This window comes from Rattus norvegicus, chromosome 5, assembly GCF_021556685.1.
Source record: "Rattus norvegicus strain SHRSP/BbbUtx chromosome 5, alternate assembly SHRSP_T2T, whole genome shotgun sequence".
In the NCBI taxonomy this organism is placed as follows: Eukaryota; Metazoa; Chordata; class Mammalia; order Rodentia; family Muridae; genus Rattus; species Rattus norvegicus.
In genome coordinates, this window is record NC_141538.1 from 30,804,091 (window position 1) to 30,825,312 (window position 21,222).

Genomic DNA, 21,222 nt, shown 5'->3' on the forward strand with positions numbered 1-21,222 from the left:
AAGCTTGCAACTACATGGAGTTGCTTCTGCCTTTGCTCTGCATCCCCTCTGTCCTGGTGGTGTGTGACTGTACCCAGGGCCCCCAACAAACACACTTAGAGGGCTAAGTCTTGCCTTTTGCCCTGCATTGGAGTGAAAGGCGTTTGTAACTGGATGAGAGGGGAATGAATGATGTTTGGCTGTAGAGGGGTTTTGGGGTTTCGGGACCCACTTGGGAAGCTGGTAATGGAAAAGGTGTATCAAATTTTATGGTTTGGAGGAGGAGGAGGAGGCACAGCTAGTGAACCTGACATCAAGTGGATGCGGGAAGCCAAAGAAAGAGAGGCTCCTACTTTAGTTGTGATGCCCCTTCCCAGTGAGGGGACAGGACTGGTTAGTACCACTTGGGAGGGGTTGGTAAGGGGAATACTCCTAGAAATACAGCTAAGTGGTGGGGTTTGGTGAGGCTGGTAAGGTGGTTCCTCAACTCTGATAACAGGAACAAGAAGGATAGATGGGGTCTCCCAAATCCCACCATTACTGAGGAGTAGCCCTGGTGTCCAGGAGGAAGCAGAGGGATCACCGTCATATTATGATGACAATCTGAGGCCCCTGTTGGAGATGGCCAAGAGAGTCAGGGCCCCCTTGGTTATCCATGGCCACATCTTAGAGGTCAGCTAGAGGGGGATTTGGGCTTGATGGCCTCACAAAGCAAAGGACATAAGGGCAATCTGCAGCCCAGTGTCCCTTTTGACGGCACTGGAGGCATAGGTAGATTGGTTTGTGAGGGTTTAGACAGATGACTCAATGACCCTCCTAACCGTATCTGACACAGGGACCCAGAGGCTCTTGGGCTTTGGGAGTTGTGCTATGGCTGGCTGACAGGCCTTAGCCAGCATTGAGTATTTTTGTTTTCAGGCTTTATCATCTTTCCCATGATGCGCCTTGAAGGCCATGGCTAGGAATTCTGTCTGTGGCGTCAGGAGTCCTTTCTATAGACATTTAAGCTTGGCTCTAAAATCAGGGAAATTCTGGGAGAGGTAGGTGCTAGATAAGGAGTTGGTTTCCATCCAGAGACTCACGATCCAGATCGGTATACTGTTAGAGGGCCTTTGTAAGACAAAGAGGCAGGGGAGGAACGACGTCACTGCAACTTTTAGTTGCGGACATCCCCAGGACAAAGCAGGACTGGAGAAAGATACACTGGGTTGTCAGTGTACTCAGTGGGGGTCAGGGCCTTGGGCTGGCTAAGCTGGAGAAACAGCCACCTCCAAAAGTACCTTAGGGGTCCTGGACGCTCACGGGTCACCTCCCCAGACTCAGGTAAAGTAGCTAGTAGGTAAAGAGCTGAGCGATCAGTGAGCTGGAAGGGGAGTCTGTTGTGGGGAGACTGGAGAGTAGGGATAGGGTCCCAGTGAAGCTTAGACCCCCAAGGGAGAACGTAGGCATGAGGAGAGCTTGTCCACTCACAGGACCAATTGGAGTGTTACAGCTCTTCGGGGGAAGGTATCCTGACAGTCTGGAACCCAGGAATATCAAAATCACACCCTACCACACAATATATATCACACAAGAAATTTATTGAGTGGGAAAACCCCAGGAGGGCAGCTGCCTCTGCTAGGATGAGAAGTAGCGAAGAACTGAGCAGAAGACATGGTTTATATAACATTTCTTGGGAGCAGAACTTTTCAGGGAAATTTCCAGAAATTTTCCAGGGTTGGGATTGGTGTGATTTCAAGTCCTGAGCCTGGGCTTTTTTACTCTTTAGGGTGGGGTTGGGTCCAGCTGTTAGGGAAGTTAGTGGGTTCTGTGGATAGAACCTGGTGATTTGAGGCCCTCAGGGGAGGAGTCTGGCCACTCATGTGCCTCAAGGACTTATAACTGAAATCAATAGAGACTAATGCTAAAACTGACACAATTAGACTTTATTGAAGAGACTGGACTTATTAATGTTTTTATATTTGGTGTGCTTCCATAACACCAAAAATAACTATAATCGCTTTAATAAACCTGTAGACTTTAAGTAAACTTCCCCCTGGAACTGTGTTCTATCCATAGCCCTTCGTCATCAATCCCTTAGCTACAACTAGTACTTTCAAAACATGAACTAAATATGAATATGGCAATCAGATCTACAGGACGAAGTTCAGAGGATGATTGCTGACATTAGACAACACTACCATAGAATTCAGAACTTTTAGAGACTCCTAATTAGCTTAAGAGATTAGAAAACATATTTCTGTTCATTGAAAATTAGCCCATGAAATTAGCCTACTAGATGAATTTTCCTGAATCAAAATGTAATGCGGAAACTAACCAAACTGCAAATGATTACATTTCTATTGATGCACTGGCATTGCATTAACTTACTGTACGTTATGTAGCATTCTGAGTATCAATCATCATGCAAGATGACCAACACAGTACATCTAAGACAGTGAATGCCATCTACAGCAAAGAGATTTCATCTTGAATGATTCTATGTATGTAACATTCAACTTCTCTTCTTTATACCCTAGTTCTCTGTGAGACAAACAGAAATAATTTTTCACAGCTTTGTACATTGGCATAGCTGATTCAAACACTTTCATAACAAAATCAATTTGTTTTTTTTCCCCTAAGTTTTCTTCTTGGCTTCATTGATTTCTCAAAATGTACACTAATAAAGTTAGCTTAATAAGTTTAAAGTTTGTGGACAAGTGGGAAATATATTGAAGTTTGAGAGACAGACATTTATTACTTTTTTCTCAAAAGTTATTTCAAAATAAATTATTCATACCATGTTTTCTGGACACTTTTTACAAATAATGGAAGGTCCTCCATTATTAGAAATCATATGATATCCTGGTAGACATATACAGGAAGTTCCTGAAAAGAGAAAAAAAAAAGGCAATTTTGTCCTTAGTAAATAAAACTCCAAGATAGGGAGACAACAGTTCTTAAGATATTGAAGCTTGGAGTGGTGGTGTATGCCTATAACCTCAATACTCAGAAGAGGCAGAGAGTTCAGGCAGGAATTTAAGGTTATCTTCACTCACATAGAGTGGGGGAGGCCAGATTGGGCATTATGTGAGACCACAGGCATCTGTCTGTCTGTCTGTCTGCCTGCCTGCCTGTCTGCCTTTCTGTGCATGTGTATGTGTCTATGTATCTGTGTGTGCACATGCAAACACTGAGTGGCTTTTTGCTTAGTAAAATGGAGAAAAATAACAGGACCTACCTAAAAGGGTCAAGGCTTACAAATATGTCTGTCATTATGTAGCTACTTCTTAAATTGTAATTATTATTAAGCTATGAAAATGACTTACCTGCTCCAGGAATTACATTTCCACATCACTAAACCATGTGTGTGCTTAGTGAGTTTTAATTTTTGTCAATAACTTATTGGAAAATTACTTTCATTCAAATATATCATGGTTACTCTTTACTAAATGCTATTTGTAATTACAATTAAACTCAGCTAGTTAAGGAAAGAATTCTCTAAGGACCCCAAGTAGAAGCAGCACCTGTAGGAGTCTATGTACAACACACAAGTCTTTATTCATATTCATGAAAACAATACAACCAAGAACACGTTTGCGCTTCACACACCCAATGATCTGCACTGCTCAGTGACTTAAGTGAGACTATATTAGACTTAAAGCCAAAAGAGTTAACTAAACTGAGATTCACAGCATTTTAGACTTAGTAAACAGAAAAAGAACTAGACCAATTGATACAATTAAGTCTAAAAAGACATTGAGAGCAAAGAGTAACAGTCGATAGTAACAGGGATAGATATGTCCTTAAGAAATCTGTAATCATGGATGCAAAGCCACATGCTGGGAATACATAGGTAGAAAGTGAGGGAAGAGACAAGAGTTCTTTTAACTTCCAGTGTATGTCACACATATGTTACAACATCTGGGTTTCAATTTCCTTTGTTTACAAAATCTGATCATAGACACGGGTGCAAACTGATTTAAATATCTTGAATTTGTTAGTAGAATTAAAGGTCTCATGAGTTTACTAGTTCAATTTTCCTCCCTTGCTTTTCTGTCAGGGTACCTCACTAGACATCTCAGGTTATTTCTTTACTATTTCTATTCTACTTTTCTTAGGAGGCTTTTAGGTGCCACCCTAAGGATTCGCTACCAGGGACTGACCCCTGGAAATGCGTTCTGGACAAGGGTAGGGTGATGCGGCCAGGGTTACTGAACGCATTACTATGCCAACTGCAATCCTCTCAGGAAACCTTTTCTTAGGCTACGTGGCTGTGCATATTCTGAAACATTCTTCTAGCAAGATATCTGGCTCTCAGGGCTGCTTCATTTTGGTCAGAGTCCATCCACCCCCAAACCGCCTCACCCAGTGCGTCCCTCCGCTGGTTGGCTCCACAGGGGACACAGGAGAGCGCCGAGATGTCGAAGTACTGGTTGAGATCGCAAGTCTCCGGCCGCTGGAAAGGGAAGGAGAAGATTTGGGCCCATGAGACTTCGCAAAGAACCAAGAGAAGGTACACAGTGCCAGTCAGAGCTGAAAAACAGGACCTGACCGCCATGGCCGCCAAAGGCCTTGTACGCATCACCATGGTACCCATACCCATGGTTCACAGTCACTGGCTCCCCAGCAGCCTCCTCGGTGAGTCCACTGAACTGATTGGACAACAGGGTTCAGAAAAAAAAAAAATCTCAGCTTCCCGGCGCCTGGTTGCTAGGTTACCACGCACACGCGAAACAGTGGATCAGACACTAAATAAATTAGGGGCGGAAACTTAAAATATATTTCAAACTCTGGGACGCAGATAATTTAGCGTGTCAGGAAATACTACTACAGCAACGGAAAATATCTGGTTATAGCAGTTAAGTGTTTCATGAAGGTGACAATGGCAACCACATGAGAGTTTATCCAGGGAATATAATTTTCACAACAAAGACGGTGCGGTATGTTTTAAAACTATTTAAATCCCATTGAGGGTGGGGGTCCTGAGCTTAAGTTTTAGCAAAGCGATACAGACAAGAGAATCTCATTGACTTTATATGCAATGACACAAGCCTAGGGGAAACCCTTGCTTACTAGATCTTGTTTTCCTGCTTTCCCTGTTTTGTGCACAGAACACCGGACATATAGCTCATCTCACTTGGTTTGAAAACCAATTTGGACATACATGAATGTTGTCTATTAAATTAGACAGCTTTGCAGACTGTTGGCGTAACTATATTTTGGTCTAATAAAAGCCGTATTCCCCCTTTCTCCCGTTTCTCGCTTCCCTCGCCCAGAGTATACTATTTCCACTCCCAATTGACCTCCCACGTGAGAACTGCCACGTGGTGTGATTCCAAGAGACCTGTCACACAGATCTAACAGCGCACTCAAAAGCCAGGGGGGGGCTGCTTTAATAATAACGACTACAGGCAAAGCAGCTGCAGGCCTGTTCTTAATACAGCAGCCTTTTATCAGTCCGTGCAATTGTCATTTTTTTCCGCAGGTCTAGAAGAAACCCGAACAGTGAAGGATAAACAAATTTCCAACTTTCTTCTTTCACATCGTTTCCTGATGCTGAAAAGAAAAGAAAAAAACTGTCTGGTTGGTGTACTTTTTGCTATTGCCTCCCGCGGACTGGAAATTTTCAGGGGTGGGTCCGGGCTCACGGATTGGCTAGGACACGGATAAGGGACAGCCTTCCTCACTCACACCAGCCAATCACTGAAAGCGACACAGAGAGTCTGCGCATGCGCGTTCCGGCCGCTTGGGTTGCAGTAAGGGCCTGGACTGCGCCTGAGCAGAAAAACGGTGCGTCGGTTTATTCAGACCCGAGGAAAGTGTGATCTCCATTTTTGTCCCGGCCGTTGGGGCCTAGTTGGCCTTGTGGATACTGCTTCAAGAAGGAGCGTCCCAGTCTCCGTTTGTGTGGTGTGTTCTCATTGCTCAGTGCAATGCCGGGCAGGGAGGCAGGGAGGGGGTGAGAGCCTGAAGGGCAGGCAGGCTGGGCGATGGGCGAGCACTGCTAGTTCTGCTAGTTCCCTTAGAGCCTCGCTGTCTGACCCCTGACTTCCTCTTGTCAGCCTCCGTGTGGCGGTGTGTGAACTTCCAGGGATCTTGACAGCGAAAATCTCGGAGCATCGCTTAGGTGTTTCTTTTCTCTGCCATGTCCACGTTAGATGAGGCGCGGGAAAGCCCGGCAGGCCGGTTTTCTCGGGCTGGAGGTGCGCAGAGCGGTTCAGTGAGGTTGGGAGCCAGTGCCCTCTGGGGAGTAGGGGTGGCGCGTTTGCCCTCAGGACCTTGGAACGCAGAGGACCGCTAGTTGGGCGGTTCTGGTTAATCTGAAAGCCGATTTGGCACAGAATCTGGGAACAGTGTCGGATCCGACATAGGAAGTTGGCCAGGCGCAAAAAAGAGGAAACCCTGATCGCTGGGAGCGTGGACAAAGTCGAATCTGTCTTCGAAGGATCTCCGCATTGACGATGATGATGGCTGACGTGGGAAGTGTGTGACCTGTGGAATCCTCTTCACTTAAGAGTTCCTGACCCGGAGTTATGGCCCTGTGTGGTCTTGAAGCTTTTTTATTTTAAACATCTACATCATAGAAAGCAGATTTTATCAGAGAAAATTTGTGGACTGAGGTAGATTTTCTGCAAGGAAAATTCTTACTTAGGATTTTAATGGTTCTTAATGCTGGGCAGTAAGACATAGTTGGAGGCGCATAGTAAAACTTTTGTCTCTCTTGCCAAGTCTGGAAAAAGACTGTTGGTTAAAATCAAGTGGAGCTGGAATTATAGCTCTTAAGTTCAGTCTACTGTTTTCCTCTGAGTTGTGATTAAAAGATGCACACATAAGAGCATTTATTTGAGGTGATGTAAATGGAAGGATGGCTTGGTAAAATTAGTAAAGTTGTTTAAGTTATGTTTCTCATTAAATGAATGTTTAGAGGTCCCCTTTTCATAGCAGCAGTTCATAGAGGCCTGACAGTAACAGGATCACCAAACAACACGGTTATTGTGTTGTTCAGGATATTTGTGCAGTGGCATTCAAAACTAGAAGAAGGATAATTTGTGTTTGGACTTTGGTGCAGGCTAATGTGTCAATAGACTTTCTGGAAATTTGTAAGGAAATAGTGTAACTTTGAGTCTCTGAGATGCTCTCCTGGACATTAGTGACTGGGTAAATGATACCTTACCCTACTATGGCAAGGACAAAGGGATTTAAACATTAGCTTTTATTTGGTAAATTAGAATGGACTTATGGTTTTTAGGATTGGAATTCAATAGCTTTGTGAATGAGAAACTGTTTAATGAGATGGTTTTAGTTAAGACACATAGAAAAAGTGACTTTTAAGCATAGATGTGTTGTGAGAAGCATTTTAAGCTTGGTATGTGCTTATTTCCTTGAAGGTCTGAATTTATTTATTTGTAGCTGACTTGTTGTCCTCAGGGTATATAGCTCCTTTGGAATTGAAAAAGTTTAATGACAGACCAAATGGAAAGCAGTCAAGTCAGTTTTCACAGGAGTCTTGGAATTCGGATGTGGACAAGTTTGAAGGAGCCATTTATAGTTTTTGTTGAAGATTGTGAATATTGTCTTGTTGAAATCAGGCTTACAGTTTTGTTTTTGTGTTTTTTGTTTTGTTCTGCTTTGTCGTTGTTTTTGTTTGTACTGGAAAGATTTTAATAGCAAACCTCAATAATTTTCCAGTGTAGTATACACCATTATTTTTAATGATTAACTTTTTTTTGACCATTTAATCTGTAGACCCTGCCCACCTGGTTTTAAAAGACAACCTTCCAAACTTGGAGGTAGCGGTACTTAACTTAAAGGGAACCCAAAATTTTATTTGCACATTAATATTAATTTTAATGATTAATTTGGCACGTTTAAAAATTATTTGGTAAATACTGTTTGGTTGACTGTGAAAGTGCTACAAGCAAGTTTTCTTAAATGAGTGTGGGGGATAGTGGTTTTTAAAAGTGTCTGTTGGAATAGTTAAATTCAAAGTTGATACAGTGTGGGTGCTTGTGAAAGCTTGTGATTAATTTTAATAGTCTACCGACTGTTGCAAGCAGACAAAATGAGTGGCATTGATTTTTCTTTTAAGTTTTACTTTAGGGATGGTAGAGTATTTTCCTTAATTATATCATAATGACAATATTCCTGTCTTTGTGATATGTAGAACTTAAAATTGTATCCAAATGGTATGCACTGGTTTGGATTCATTGCATAGTAACTGAGAGTTTTCGAGCTTCAGTATTTTCATTCACTATATCATTTTGAATTGTTGCTTGGTTTGAGTTTTATGCTTTGGAAGGGTGCAGAATGGCATGTGAGTTGACATGTGAGTTGGCTTTAAGTATGAACTACATGCTTGGATCACCATTAGGTGAAGTGACGTAAGCCCTTTAAAAATACTGTCTTCAAACTGATGCTTTACTTATCAAACAGATTTTAAGTACATGTAAAACTTGAGTATGTCAGCATGTCATAAACTTGGACTTTATTTAATGATAGAATTTAATGGACTTTGATATAGTCACACATGTAAAGGCCACTACACTCAAAATGTCTAATACTGTATATTTTTTTCAACCTGATTCCAACCAAGTAATATAAGTTTCAGCACAAAGTTTTTATTTCTTATACCTCCCAGTTGTCTGATCTGGCACTATGCTTCCTTTTCCCAAAGGTTACTTAATTTCCCTATGGACAAAAAGGGCCATTTGTAATGGTTGTAATTGTGATGCCTTATATGGTTTCACTTTAATAGGTAATTCTGAAATGGATATCCAGCATTGAGATAGATAGATTGCAGAGTTTAAAGATTAATTATATTTCATTTTCTTTCCACAGTTAAGTTGCTTTTACAGAGTAAACAGGTCTCCAAGAAATAAAAGGAAAAGGTAAGCCACCAGAGTGTAAGGCTTTGCACAGAAGTGTGACAAAATCTGATAGATTATTGGACTGTTGAACTCGTCGTTCTTTTGTTTGCACGGTGGTCAGCTGAATAGCAGGAGCAGAAATTCTGACCATACTTGGCTTTTCTGACTATGTAAACTCTACTGTGGTTAGTGAAAGACAGATGAGTAGGAGGCAGTGATCTAAAGAGTCTGAAAGTGGTTTGGCTTTGTTGTGCAGTAGCATTTGGCAGACTTACAAAGGAAGATTTGACATTTTTGATGTTCCTAATGAATAGGATAGGCGGTGTGAAATGTTTAAGGCAGTTGGTTTATTTGTGTGTTTATATAGGAGAAGATGCATTTGTTTTAGCAATTAGAGGAGATGGCAGGTTTCTCTGTGGACTACTGTTTCCTTTTCCATTTACTAATGCTGAAGAAACAGGTAATTTTTAAGCTAGTTTGTGCTAAGGTGCTGCAAAAATAAGCCTTGCTATTATGTGTACCTTTTTGTCTGCAGGTGATTATTGCTGTGGCTTGAGCTCAGCATGGCTGTAGTCATCCGTTTACAGGGGCTTCCTTTTATTGCGGGTCCTGTGGACATCCGTCACTTCTTCAAGGGATTGACTATTCCTGATGGAGGAGTGCATGTGATTGGAGGGAAAGCTGGGGAGGCTTTTATAATTTTTGCCACGGATGAAGACGCAAGACGTGCCATAAGTCGCTCAGGAGGGTTTATCAAGGATTCGTCTGTAGAGCTTTTTCTGAGTAGCAAGGTAGAAATGCAGAAGACCATAGACATGAAAAGAAGTGCTCGTGTAGGAAGAGGGCGACCAGGACCTGAGGCCTCAGGGGTTGGCAACATGTATCATTTTATCGATGCTCTGAAGGAAGAGGAACGTTATTCTGGATATGGCTCTGCAGTTAATCCAGATGCTGGGTTTCATATAAATGGTACAGGACTTGACTTGAGGCCAAGAAAGACCAGGCCACTGAAGGCTGAGAATCCTTACTTGTTCCTTCGAGGTTTGCCTTACTTAGTAAATGAAGATGATGTCCGTGTCTTTTTCTCTGGTTTGTGTGTAGATGGAGTAATTCTCTTAAAACACCATGATGGGCGAAATAATGGCGATGCTATAGTAAAATTTGCTTCATGTGTTGATGCTTCAGGAGGTCTTAAATGCCATAGAAGTTTCATGGGTTCCAGATTTATAGAAGTCATGCAGGGTTCAGAACAACAGTGGATTGAATTTGGTGGTACTGCAAGCAAGGGCGGTGACACCCTGCATAAGAGATCTGAAGAACATTCTCCTTCAAGGAGGTTAAATGACAGGTACTTTTGGAAACGGTCTCGTTCAAAGTCTCCCAGAACACGTTCTCGCTCTCCTCTTGGATTTTATGTTCACTTAAGAAATCTGTCCTTACATACTAACAAAAGAGATCTAAGGTATCTCTTTAGAGATACTGACCTGAGTAACGACCAGATTAAGTTTTTATATAAAGATGATCGAAGAACGCGGTATGCCTTTGTGATGTTCAAGAATCAAAAAGACTATAACACTGCCCTGGGTTTGCATAAGACTGTTTTACAATATCGTCCAGTTCTTATCGATCCAATTTCTAGAAAGGAAATGGTGAAAATCATTGAATGCTATGAAAAGAAGAGACCAGAGTCTTTAGAGGAAGAGAGGCCAGGACGTGTTTCACAAAAGTACTCTGAAGAAGGCTTCCCTGGCTCTGGTCAGAAGCTGTGCATATATATAAGAAATTTACCATTTGATGTTACAAAAGGTGAAGTGCAGAAGTTCTTTGCAGACTTTTCTCTTGTTGAGGATGACATTTATTTGCTTTGTGATGACAAGGGAATTGGTTTGGGAGAAGCACTGGTGAGATTTAAATCGGAAGAGCAGGCCATGAAAGCTGAACGTTTGAACCGGCAGAGATTCTTGGGGACAGAGGTGTTGTTAAGACTTATATCTGAGGAACAAATGCAGGAGTTTGGTGTAAATTTTTCCTGGATGTCAAATGAGAAGACACAAGCCTGCTCCCGGTCACATGATGGAGATGACTGTTCCTGTCTGTTTGACTTAAAAGATCCACTGGCAACAGGCCAGTCCTTTGGCCAGTCTGAAAGCATTCGTTATCAGCCAAAAGACTTCAGGAAAATGGGTCATTTCAAGCATCCCCGAGGGTATTTCCAGCAGTCTGACAGGCACTCTCCTGAGGACTTCAGGCACTCTCCAGAAGACTTTGGACACCCCAGGGAGGAACATAGCAGGCGCTCTAGGGAGGAAGACTGGAGACGGCCCCTTGAGGATTGGAAATGGCCACTGGAAGATGATTTTAGGCAGTCTCGTGAAAAAGATTGTAGGCAGCTACCAGAGAAGGATTTCAGATGCCCTTGGGAAGAAGACTTCCGACGGCCATCTCAGGAGCACTTCAGGCGTTCATATCAGGAGCACATTAGACAGCCACCCCATGAACATTTCAGGTATTCCCGAGAGGAAGATTCCAGGCATGTGGCAGATGAAGATTTTAGGTACCCTGCTGATGAGGACTTCAGGACCTCCCAAGAAGATTTGAGATGTCCCACTGATGAGGACTTTAGGCAGGTGTGTCTGGAAGACCACAGGGAAGTTCCTGAGGGGGATCTTAGACGTTCTGATAAGTTTAGACTTCCTGGAGAGGATTTTTGGACCTCATCTGATTTCAGAGGTCACCATCCTTTTGTGAACTTTGGTCACCTAGAAGGTGGCAAATTTGATTTTGGAAAGTATAACATAGGAAGTTTTTCAGAGGGAAAAGTTGCATCTGATCTAAATTTAAACTGTAGGTCAGGTGGAATAATTCGTGTCATGATCTCGAATCTTCCGTTCAAAGCCAATGCTAATGAAATTCTAGACTTTTTCCATGGTTATAAAGTCATACCTGATTCAGTTTCAATACAATATAATGAGGAAGGATTACCTTTAGGAGAAGCTATTGTTGCTATGACAAATTATAATGAAGCTCTAGCTGCTGTTAAAGATCTAAGTGGTAGACCAGTTGGTCCCCGCAAGGTTAAGCTCAGTTTGCTTTAGAGGTTCTTTTTAAGTAAACAGTTTTCTTCTACTCTATTGATGCAGTGAATGTATAGTTTTGTAAAGTTTATTTGTAAATATTTAAAGATTTTATTTTTACTTGTGAATAGAAGAAAATTTTGTTATGTAATTCTTGTTTCGTTTTGCTTACAAATGAACATGCTTTTACCCCTGAATTTAAAATTACACATTTTCCATTTTTTAGGGGAAGGAGAGAGAGTAAATATCCTGAATGCAAGAGGTTCATTGATGTTATGGATAACACTCAATCTTGGAAAGAGTAGTTTTGTTTGTAGAAGGTGAATTTATCTTTGCTGCTGTGGATAAATTAATCTTTGATTTGTTTTTTCCATCTTTCACTCAGACTGTATAAGGAAATGAAGGCTGACTGATTAACAAGTTTGGCACTTTTATTGCTAATTGTCTATAGAACTCTTTGTGGAGACATTGTGCTAATGTCTTCTATAAAGTCTAAATAGAATAGAAAATGAACTTACTGTGAAATGAAATTTACTTTTGTGAAATTTTCAATATTTCTGTTCAAACTTTGAAAAGTTTAATAAAGAGAGAATTGCAATTGAAATATTTATCAACTTGTATTTGTGTAACGAGGACAAAAGGATTGCTGCTTGGCAGCGTGTGCTCAATAGCTATATTGAACTGTGGGGTGAGTTGGACACATAATTTGTCCTGATAATGTACGTGTGTATGATTTCTTCAACATCAGTTTTTCCTAAGCATCGGGGTCTAAGTATTATCTTGATTCCTAAGTTAACACAAAAAAGGCCAGAAAACAGTAGAGTAATTTGTGTAAGGTAAAGGGGCGTATCTCAGGCTGAGCAGAATATGACAAACTTACTGGGAACTAGGCAGGGTGTTTCATTGTGTTCATTTTGGCTTCACTGCTTTGTAGTTTAGTCACAGACTAAATACAGATTTCTGAGTGAATTTTGACTTTTTAGTACTCAAAATTTTGCTTATATTCACATAGATTTTACTTATGCACAATAATACAACTAGTTGACTTCTATTAGGCAGTCAGCACTCTTTATGTATGATCTCAATGTTTACTTTATATTTTATAAGTGATAAATGAAATTTAGAGACATTAAGGAAGGTACCTGAAGTCTAAGTTAGGGAACCAATTTCAAAACCAGCAGATCCCTGATTATACCTTGTCTGTAAACATTTTTTTGCTGAGTCACTTTCTTACAGTCTATTTTTGTTTAGCAACATCATGACAAAAATATTTTCAGAAGTAATATTTTTTTCTATTTGCTTTTAATGTTGCACTTAAAGAATGATAAAAGTATGGTGCTTAAAACGTTAGCGAAATTGAGGAGAAAGTGATTTAAGGTCTTATAATTTATTTTAGGATACATTATATTGATTTCCAAAACAAAATTCTTTGTTTTCATTTTATGATTTTTATAGTTTATATGAAACAGTTTCACACACTTCCTTCACCTAGACATTTTCCACACTGAGAATTTATTTTTATATGGTATATCATTTAGCTATTGCAGAAGTGTAGAATACTTTCAGTAGTCTTTCAGTAAGGTAAAGAAATCTGTGAAGCTTCTGTTTTTACTAGTAAATGTCCTACTTAGACTAAATCAGTAAATTTTGTTGGAAAAAAAAAGGCATAGTCTTCAAACTCGTAGGCTTTTACAGGTAGAATGAAGCATTTGGAGTGCTTAAGGGAAACACAGTGAGACCCTAAGATAAAGCTTAAAGTGAAAGAATATCGAGTATGTAATCGCTTCTCAGACTGGGCGGGGTGTTAGTGGTGGACAGAGGACCTGGTAAATAGAAGCTCTGTCTGGATTTTTGTGCACTTAATACTCTATGTGTGTGAGTGATTTGCATGCATGTATGTGCATCATGTGTCTTTGGACCTAAGTCAAGCTCATCAGATTCCCCGAAACTGGAACTACAGGCAGTTGTGAGCCACCTTGGGGAAGCTGGGAAGTGAACCCCTCCCTGCAATAGCAGTTTGTGCTCCCCAACTGCTGAACCATCTCTCCAGTCCCGTGCCTTGATTTGAAATAAGTACTGTGTCTGTTCTGTTTTCTCAGTTATCAGGCTTACTGTACATGTATTGGTGTGGTTATACAGAGGCTAGAACTTGAAGGTGGTGTCTTGCTCAAATACTTTTCACTTTTTTGAGGCAAGGTCTCTCACTGAAAATGGAGTTCAATCATTTTTAAACAACCCTGAGTAATCAGTGTAATTATGTTCATGTAACAGGCTTAGAGACATGTTCAATGCTACCCACTTAAGATATAGGAGTTATTAATTAAAGTGGCAGAAACTAAGAGAGTATTCCTTAAGTACAGCTGAAAAGAAATATACCAGTGAAGGAAGGAGTTCACAGACAAAAGCACATGAGAGTACTGCTACAAGGTAGCCACCAAACTATGCCCTCTTTACAGTATTGATATTAATCTGGTATCTTTCTGGAAATTGTCATTGCTCTATTAACTGGAGGGAAGAACTGAGATTTAATACTTAAATTCTCTCAATTTGCAGAAACAAATTTCGAATTATGTCAGTTAAGTTGTAGAAGTTGTTTTAACCAAAATGTTTTGTCCCCTAACAATATAAATCCTGCATAGGTGGTTATAATAGATAAATAGTTTTTGGTACTAGCATTTGAATGATCGTGTTTTACATCTAGGGGTATGAGTTTATTACAGTGTTTGGAATGCAGTATCAATAAGACAAGAAGTAGATTAAAATTAGTTTGATAGTTAATGAGGCATAAGAGTGAATAGACAAAAATATGGAGGAATTTTGCAAAAGAAATGATAGAACAGAAGATTTAAAAAATATAAAGGAAATGTATCTGAAAAAGGAAAGGAAGTGCTCAACAGAGGAGATTTAAAATGCTGAATTTTCTCTTGTTCAGGAAGATTGAAGGACTGAGGTAGAAGGCTGGAAGAACTTCACAGATTTCTCTAAATTCACAGAACTTATGGACTGTCTCTATATATTAAGGGAATTTGTTGCGATGACAGACAGTCTCTATTCCAACAGTGGTCAGCTGTGAATTGGAAGTGTAAGGATCTAGCAGTTGCTCAGTCCCATGAGGCTGTTTCAGCTGGTCTTCTGCAGAAGTAAATTCCAACAGAAGTGCTGGCAAGTAAATGCAAGCTTCAAAGGAGAGCGAATCCTCCTCCTTTCAATGTCCTTATGTAGTCTCCAGCGGAAGATGTGGTCCATTTTAAAGGTATGCATCACTGTGCCTGGATCTGGGACTTGTTTTGTCCCAGGCTGACATTGAACTGGGAGATCTCCTTGCTTTAGTCTCCTGGGAATAAAGGTGTGTACAACCTTGCCTGGACCTAAGCTTTTCATGGCCACTATGCCTCACGATCTCCATGCCAAGCTCCAGGTCAGAAAGCCATTCCTTCCATCCTCAAGATCAGGATCAAAGGTGTGCCCTCCAGTTCTGGATTGTAGTTCATTCCAGACATAGTCAAGTTGACAGCCAGGAATAGCCATTACAACAGGGGACATTCTTTCCTTCCCAGAGCCAGCAAAGAAAGGAGGAGAGACGAAACAAGCCATGCATGTTTGGGGGGCGGGGGGGGATCCAGCATGACTGGTGGCTTTCTAAGACAACGACATGAAAACAAGTGAGAAATGTTTTCAAATGCCATGCTGAGTAAGTGGAAGGGAAAAATTTTCAGATTTAAAAAATCTGTATATTATAATGCAGAAGTAAATCATGTGAGCACGAGAGTTATAGTAAAAGTCAACAGTGTGGAAAACAGGTGCTTTAGCTGCTAAGGTGGGGAGGAATAGCAGAAATGGGTTTGGACTAGGCCTTGTGCTTGGTGGAGAGGTTGAAAGCACAGGTTTTTTTGTTCACAAGGTTTAACTGAACCAAGAGAGACATAATCACCTTAAAACAGAGCCTACGTGACAACTCAGAAAGTCACTTACTCTTGCTTACCCTTGGCTGGGCATCCAATAATTTTTAAGACATTCCTTCAGCCTGTCTGCAAAATATATATGGTTCTAAATGCCTGGAAAGGATCAGAGTCTCCCTAGTTAAGTGTGGTTACTTAATTTTATGTTTTGTCCTGAAAACTTTTTATCAGTGTATAAAAATGTTTAGCCTCAATAATGAGAACAACTTTGACAAGAACTTTCCTTTTTTATATTACAATGACAGAAATGGCAGGCATTTACTCTGATATGCTATTTGGGAAGAATGTGTGTTAACTGAAGGGGAATATTCAGCCCAGAGCAACAAGAAATGCAGTTGGAGGCTGCCGATGCCTGTCGAGTGTGTTGAGAGTCTATGAGCGTTCTGGTCCAGGTGAATTAAGTTCTCATTAAGTCTTGACTGAAATTTGTGTAAATGTGGGTGAGAATCACTACAGGTAGCCTTAACTCAGAACCACGTATTCCTCATCTATTCTAATCTCTCTTTCCCTTTTCCCCTCCTATAGTTTCCTTTCTTTTCACTACCTACTTACATGGTTTTCTAGCCAAACAGATTCATATTTTCAACTTGTGTATGTGTGTGTGTCACTCTTGTGTCTGTACCTTTGGGAGTACGCCATGACTGCTGTTGAATGTTGTTCGTGCATGGGACACGGGCCTAATTAAAAAACATTCTCCTCTTCTCCCGTCTTTTTTCTTCTCCTTTCCCCAGAAGATACCTCTATTTCCCCTCCCCCAAAACCTCCCACATGAGAAATGACAAGGTGTGATTTGATGGGACCAGTCACACAGATCTAACAGCTCAGTCAAAAGCCAGAGGGGCTGCTTTCTGTAATAGGGACTTCAGGCAAAGCGGCCAGCAGGCCTGTTCTAAATACAGCAGCCTTTTATCAGTCTGCAATTGTCATTTTTTCTGCAGGTCTAACAGAAACGGCAGCAGTGAAGGGTAAATAAATCTCCAGCTTTAATCTTTCACATCTTTTCCTGATTCTGAAAAGAAACCTGTTTGTTTATTATACTTTTTCCTATTGCCTTCCGCGGATTGGAAATTTTAAGGGGTGGGTCGGGGCTCACGGATTGGCTGGGACACAGATAGAGCATGCACAAAAGCTCCACATTACCCAGGATACAGGATTCCTCACTCAGCAAGCAGAGCCAAGCTTATGCGCATGCGCTTCCCGAGGGACTTGACTACGGGTTGGACCTGGACTGCGCATGTGAGAAAAACGGTAGGTTGGTTTCTCCCGAAAGGAGGGGAGTGTGGTCTCCTTTTTTCCCCCGGCCTTGTTGGGACCTAGTTGGCCTTGTGGATGCGGCTGCAAGGAAGAGCGTCCCAATCTCCGTTTGTGGGGTGTGTGGTCATTGCGCAGTGCGAAGCACTTCTCAGGATGCCGGGCAGGGAGGCAGGGAGGGGGTGAGAGCCTGAAGGGCAGGCATGCAGGGCTGGGGGTGAGCGCAGCCAGTTCGGTTAGGGCCTCGCTGTCTGACCCCTGACTTCCTCTTGTCAGCCTCCGTGTGGCGGTGTGTGCACTTCCAGGGATCTTGACAGTGAAAATCTCGGAGCATCGCTTAGGTGTTTCTTTTCGCTGCCATGTCCACGTTAGATGAGGCGCGGGAAAGCCCGGCAGGCCGGTTTTCTCGGGCTGGAGGTGCGCAGAGCGGTTCAGTGAGGTTGGGAGCCAGTGCCCTCTGGGGAGTAGAGGTGGCGCGTTTGCCCTCAGGACCTTGGAACGCAAAGGACCGCTAGTTGGGCGGTTCTGGTTAATCTGAAAGCCGATTTGGCACAGAATCTGGGAACAGTGTCGGATCCGACATAGGAAGTTGGCCAGGCGCAAAAAAGAGGAAACTCTGATCGCTGGGAGCGTGGACAAAGTCGAATCTGTCTTCGAAGGATCTCCGCATTGACGATGATGATGGCTGACGTGGGAAGTGTGTGACCTGTGGAATCCTCTTCACTTAAGAGTTCCTGACCCGGAGTTATGGCCCTGTGTGGTCTTGAAGCTTTTTTATTTTAAACATCTACATCATAGAAAGCAGATTTTATCAGAGAAAATTTGTGGACTGAGGTAGATTTTCTGCAAGGAAAATTCTTACTTAGGATTTTAATGGTTCTTAATGCTGGGCAGTAAGACATAGTTGGAGGCGCATAGTAAAACTTTTGTCTCTCTTGCCAAGTCTGGAAAAAGACTGTTGGTTAAAATCAAGTGGAGCTGGAATTATAGCTCTTAAGTTCAGTCTACTGTTTTCCTCTGAGTTGTGATTAAAAGATGCACACATAAGAGCATTTATTTGAGGTGATGTAAATGGAAGGATGGCTTGGTAAAATTAGTAAAGTTGTTTAAGTTATGTTTCTCATTAAATGAATGTTTAGAGATCCCCTTTTCATAGCAGCAGTTCATAGAGGCCTGACAGTAACAGGATCACCAAACAACACGGTTATTGTGTTGTTCAGGATATTTGTGCAGTGGCATTCAAAACTAGAAGAAGGATAATTTGTGTTTGGACTTTGGTGCAGGCTAAATGTGTCAATAGACTTTCTGGAAATTTGTAAGGAAATTGTGCAACTTTGAGTCTCTGAGATGCTTTCCTGGACGTTACTGACTGGGTAAATGATACCTTACCCTACTATGGCAAGGACAAAGGGATTTAAACATTAGCTTTTATTTGGTAAATTAGAATGAACTTATGGTTTTTAGGATTGGAATTCAATAGCTTTGTGCATGAAAAATTGTTTAATGAAGATGGTTTTAGTTAAGACACATAGAAAAAGTGACTTTTAAGCATAGATGTGTTGTGAGAAGCATTTTAAGCTCGGTATGTGCTTATTTCCTTGAATGTCTCAATTTATTTGTAGCTGACTTCTGGTTCTCAGGGTATATAGTTCCTTTGGAATTGAAAAAGTTTAAGGACAGACCAAATGGAAAGCAGTCAAGTCAGTTTTCACAGGAGTCTTGGAATTTGGATGTGGACTAGTTTGAAGGAGCCATTTATAGTTTTTGTTGAAGATTGTGAATATTGGCTTGTTGAAACCAGGCTCACAGTTTTGTTTTGTTTTTTGCTTCGTTCTGCTTTCTTGTTGTTTTTGTTTGTACTGGAAAGATTTTAATAGCAAACCTCAATAATTTTCCAGTGTAGTATGTACCATTATTTTTTTTTATTAACTTGAGTATTTCTTATTTACATTTCGTGTGTTAATCCCTTTCCTGGTTTCTGGGCAAACATCCCCCTAATCCCTCCCCCTCCCCATCTTTATGGTTGTTCCCCTCCCCATCCTCCCCCCATTGCCGCCCTCCTCCCAACAATCTAGTTCACTGGGGGTTCAGTCTTAGCAGGACCCAGGGCTTCCCCTTCCACTGGTGCTCTTACTAGGATATTCATTGCTACCTATGAGGTCAGAGTCCAGGGTCAGTCCATGTATAGTCTTTAGGTAGTGGCTTAGTCCCTGGAAGCTCTGGTTGCTTGGCATTGTTGTACATATGGGGTCTCGAGCCCCTTCAAGCTCTTCCAGTTCTTTCTCTGATTCCTTCAACGGGGGTCCTATTCTCAGTTCAGTGGTTTGCTGCTGGCATTCGCCTCTGTATTTGCTGTATTCTGGGTGTGTCTCTCAGGACAGATCTACATCCGGCTCCTATAGGCCTGCACTTCTTTGCTTCATCCATCTTGTCTAATTGGGTGGCTGTATATGTATGGGCCACATGTGGGGCAGGCTCTGAATGGGTGTTCCTTCTGCCTCTGTTTTAATCTTTGCCTCTCTATTCCCTGCCAAGGGTATTCTTGTTCCCCTTTTAAAGAAGGAGTGAAGCATTCACATTTTGATCATCTGTCTTGAGTTTCATTTGTTCTAGGCATCTAGGGTAATTCAAGCATTTGGGCTAATAGCCCCTTATCAATGAGTGCATACCATGTGTGTTTTTCTGTGATTGGGTTAGCTCACTCAGGATGATATTTTCCAGTTCTGACCATTTGCCTACGAATTTCATAAAGTCATTGTTTTTGATAGCTGAGTAATATTCCATTGTGTAGATGTACCACATTTTCTGTATCCATTCCTCTGTTGAAGGGCATCTGGGTTCTTTCCAGCTTCTGGCTATTATAAATAAGGCTGCAGTGAACATAGTGGAGCACGTGTCTTTTTGATATGTTGGGGCATCTTTTGGGTATATGCCCAAGAGAGGTATAGCTGGATCCTCAGGCAGTTCAATGTCCAATTTTCTGAGGAACCTCCAGACTGATTTCCAGAATGGTTGTACCAGTCTGCAATCCTACCAACAATGGAGGAGTGTTCCTCTTTCTCCGCATCCTTGCCAGCATCTGCTGTCACCTGAGTTTTTGATCTTAGCCATTCTCACTGGTGTGAGGTGAAATCTCAGGGTTGTTTTGATTTGCATTTCCCTTATGATTAAAGATGTTGAACATTTCTTTAGGTGTTTCTTAGCCATTCAGCATTCCTCAGCTGTGAATTCTTTGTTTAGCTCTGAAACCCCCCCCCGTTTTTTTAAATTTATTTATTTATTTTTTATTTTATTTTATTTTATTTTTATTAACTTGAGTATTTCTTATATACATTTCGAGTGTTATTCCCTTTCCCGGTTTCCAGGCAAACATCCCCCTCCCCCCTCCCCTTTCTTATCGATGTTCCCCTCCCCTTCCTCCCCCCATTGCCGCCCTCCTCCCAACAATCTAGTTCACTGGGGTGAACCCCTTTTTTTTTAATAGGGTTATTTGTCTCCCTGCGGTCTAACTTCTTGAGTTCTTTGTATATTTTGGAAATAAGGCCTCTATCTGTTGTAGGATTGGTAAAGATCTTTTCCCAATCTGTTGGTTGCCATTTTGTCCTAACCACAGTGTCATTTGCCTTACAGAAGCTTTGCAGTTTTATGAGATCCCATTTGTCGATTCTTGATCTTAGAGCATAAGCCAGTACCATTATTTTTAGTGATTAACTTTTTTTGACCATTTAATCTGTAGACCCTGCCCACCTGGTTTTAAAAGACAACCTTCCAAACTTGGAGGTAGTTCTACTCAACTTGAAGGGAACCCAAAATTTTATTTGCACTTTAATATTAATTATAATGATTAATTTGGCACGTTTAAAAATTATTTGGTAAATACTATTTGGTTGACTGTGAAAGTGCTACAAGCAAGTTTTCTTAAATGAGTGTGCGGGATAGTGGTTTTTAAAAGTGTCTGTTGGAATAGTTAAATTCAAAGTTGATACAGTGTGGGTGCTTGTGTAAGCTTGAGATTAATTTTAATAGTCTACCGACTGTTGTAAGCAGACAAAATGAGTGGCATTGATTTTTCTTTTAAGTTTTACTTTAGGGATGGTAGAGTATTTTCCT

The 21,222-nt window shown here is 41.3% G+C and overlaps 3 protein-coding genes across 14 annotated transcripts in view; 2 read left to right on the forward strand and 1 right to left on the reverse strand.

Annotated features, from left to right (window-relative positions):
- Tmem67 (transmembrane protein 67) overlaps window positions 1-4,578 on the reverse strand; it is a 52,892-nt gene extending 48,314 nt beyond the window's left edge. For 2 of the 4 annotated variants that reach the window (NM_001107916.2, XM_087548794.1), the window contains 2 exon segments: window positions 2,759-2,847; window positions 4,327-4,569. In NM_001107916.2, the coding sequence (NP_001101386.3) occupies window positions 2,759-2,847; window positions 4,327-4,564 (327 nt within the window). In that variant the 5' untranslated portion in view covers window positions 4,565-4,569. 4 annotated transcript variants of the gene reach the window in all.
- Window positions 4,579-4,681: 103 nt separating this feature from the next.
- LOC120102832 (RNA-binding protein 12B-A-like) lies at window positions 4,682-12,506 on the forward strand. Of its 5 annotated transcripts, XM_087551490.1 has the most exons (4): window positions 4,682-4,901; window positions 5,447-5,544; window positions 8,800-8,849; window positions 9,364-12,506. In XM_087551490.1, exon 4 carries the CDS (start codon window positions 9,392-9,394, stop codon window positions 11,921-11,923), a length of 2,532 nt encoding a protein of 843 aa, XP_087407616.1. In that variant the 5' UTR covers window positions 4,682-4,901; window positions 5,447-5,544; window positions 8,800-8,849; window positions 9,364-9,391; the 3' UTR covers window positions 11,924-12,506. The 5 variants fall into 5 exon arrangements, with proteins under 5 accessions (XP_087407616.1, XP_087407617.1, XP_087407613.1 ...); XM_087551491.1 differs by lacking the exons at window positions 4,682-4,901; window positions 5,447-5,544 and adding an exon at window positions 5,710-5,751; XM_087551487.1 differs by lacking the exons at window positions 4,682-4,901; window positions 5,447-5,544 and adding an exon at window positions 5,754-6,581.
- A 4,563-nt stretch (window positions 12,507-17,069) lies between these two features.
- Window positions 17,070-21,222, forward strand: part of Rbm12b (RNA binding motif protein 12B) — a 62,974-nt gene continuing 58,821 nt past the window's right edge. For 3 of the 5 annotated variants that reach the window (XR_015619673.1, XM_087548797.1, XM_087548799.1), the window contains exon 1: window positions 17,070-17,109. The gene's annotated coding sequence lies outside the window, so the exon portion shown is untranslated. 5 annotated transcript variants of the gene reach the window in all.

Bases quoted from the DNA above. Each gene is read 5' to 3' on its own strand.
- LOC120102832 (XM_087551490.1), top strand. From the start codon at position 9,392: ATGGCTGTAGTCATCCGTTTACAGGGGCTTCCTTTTATTGCGGGTCCT.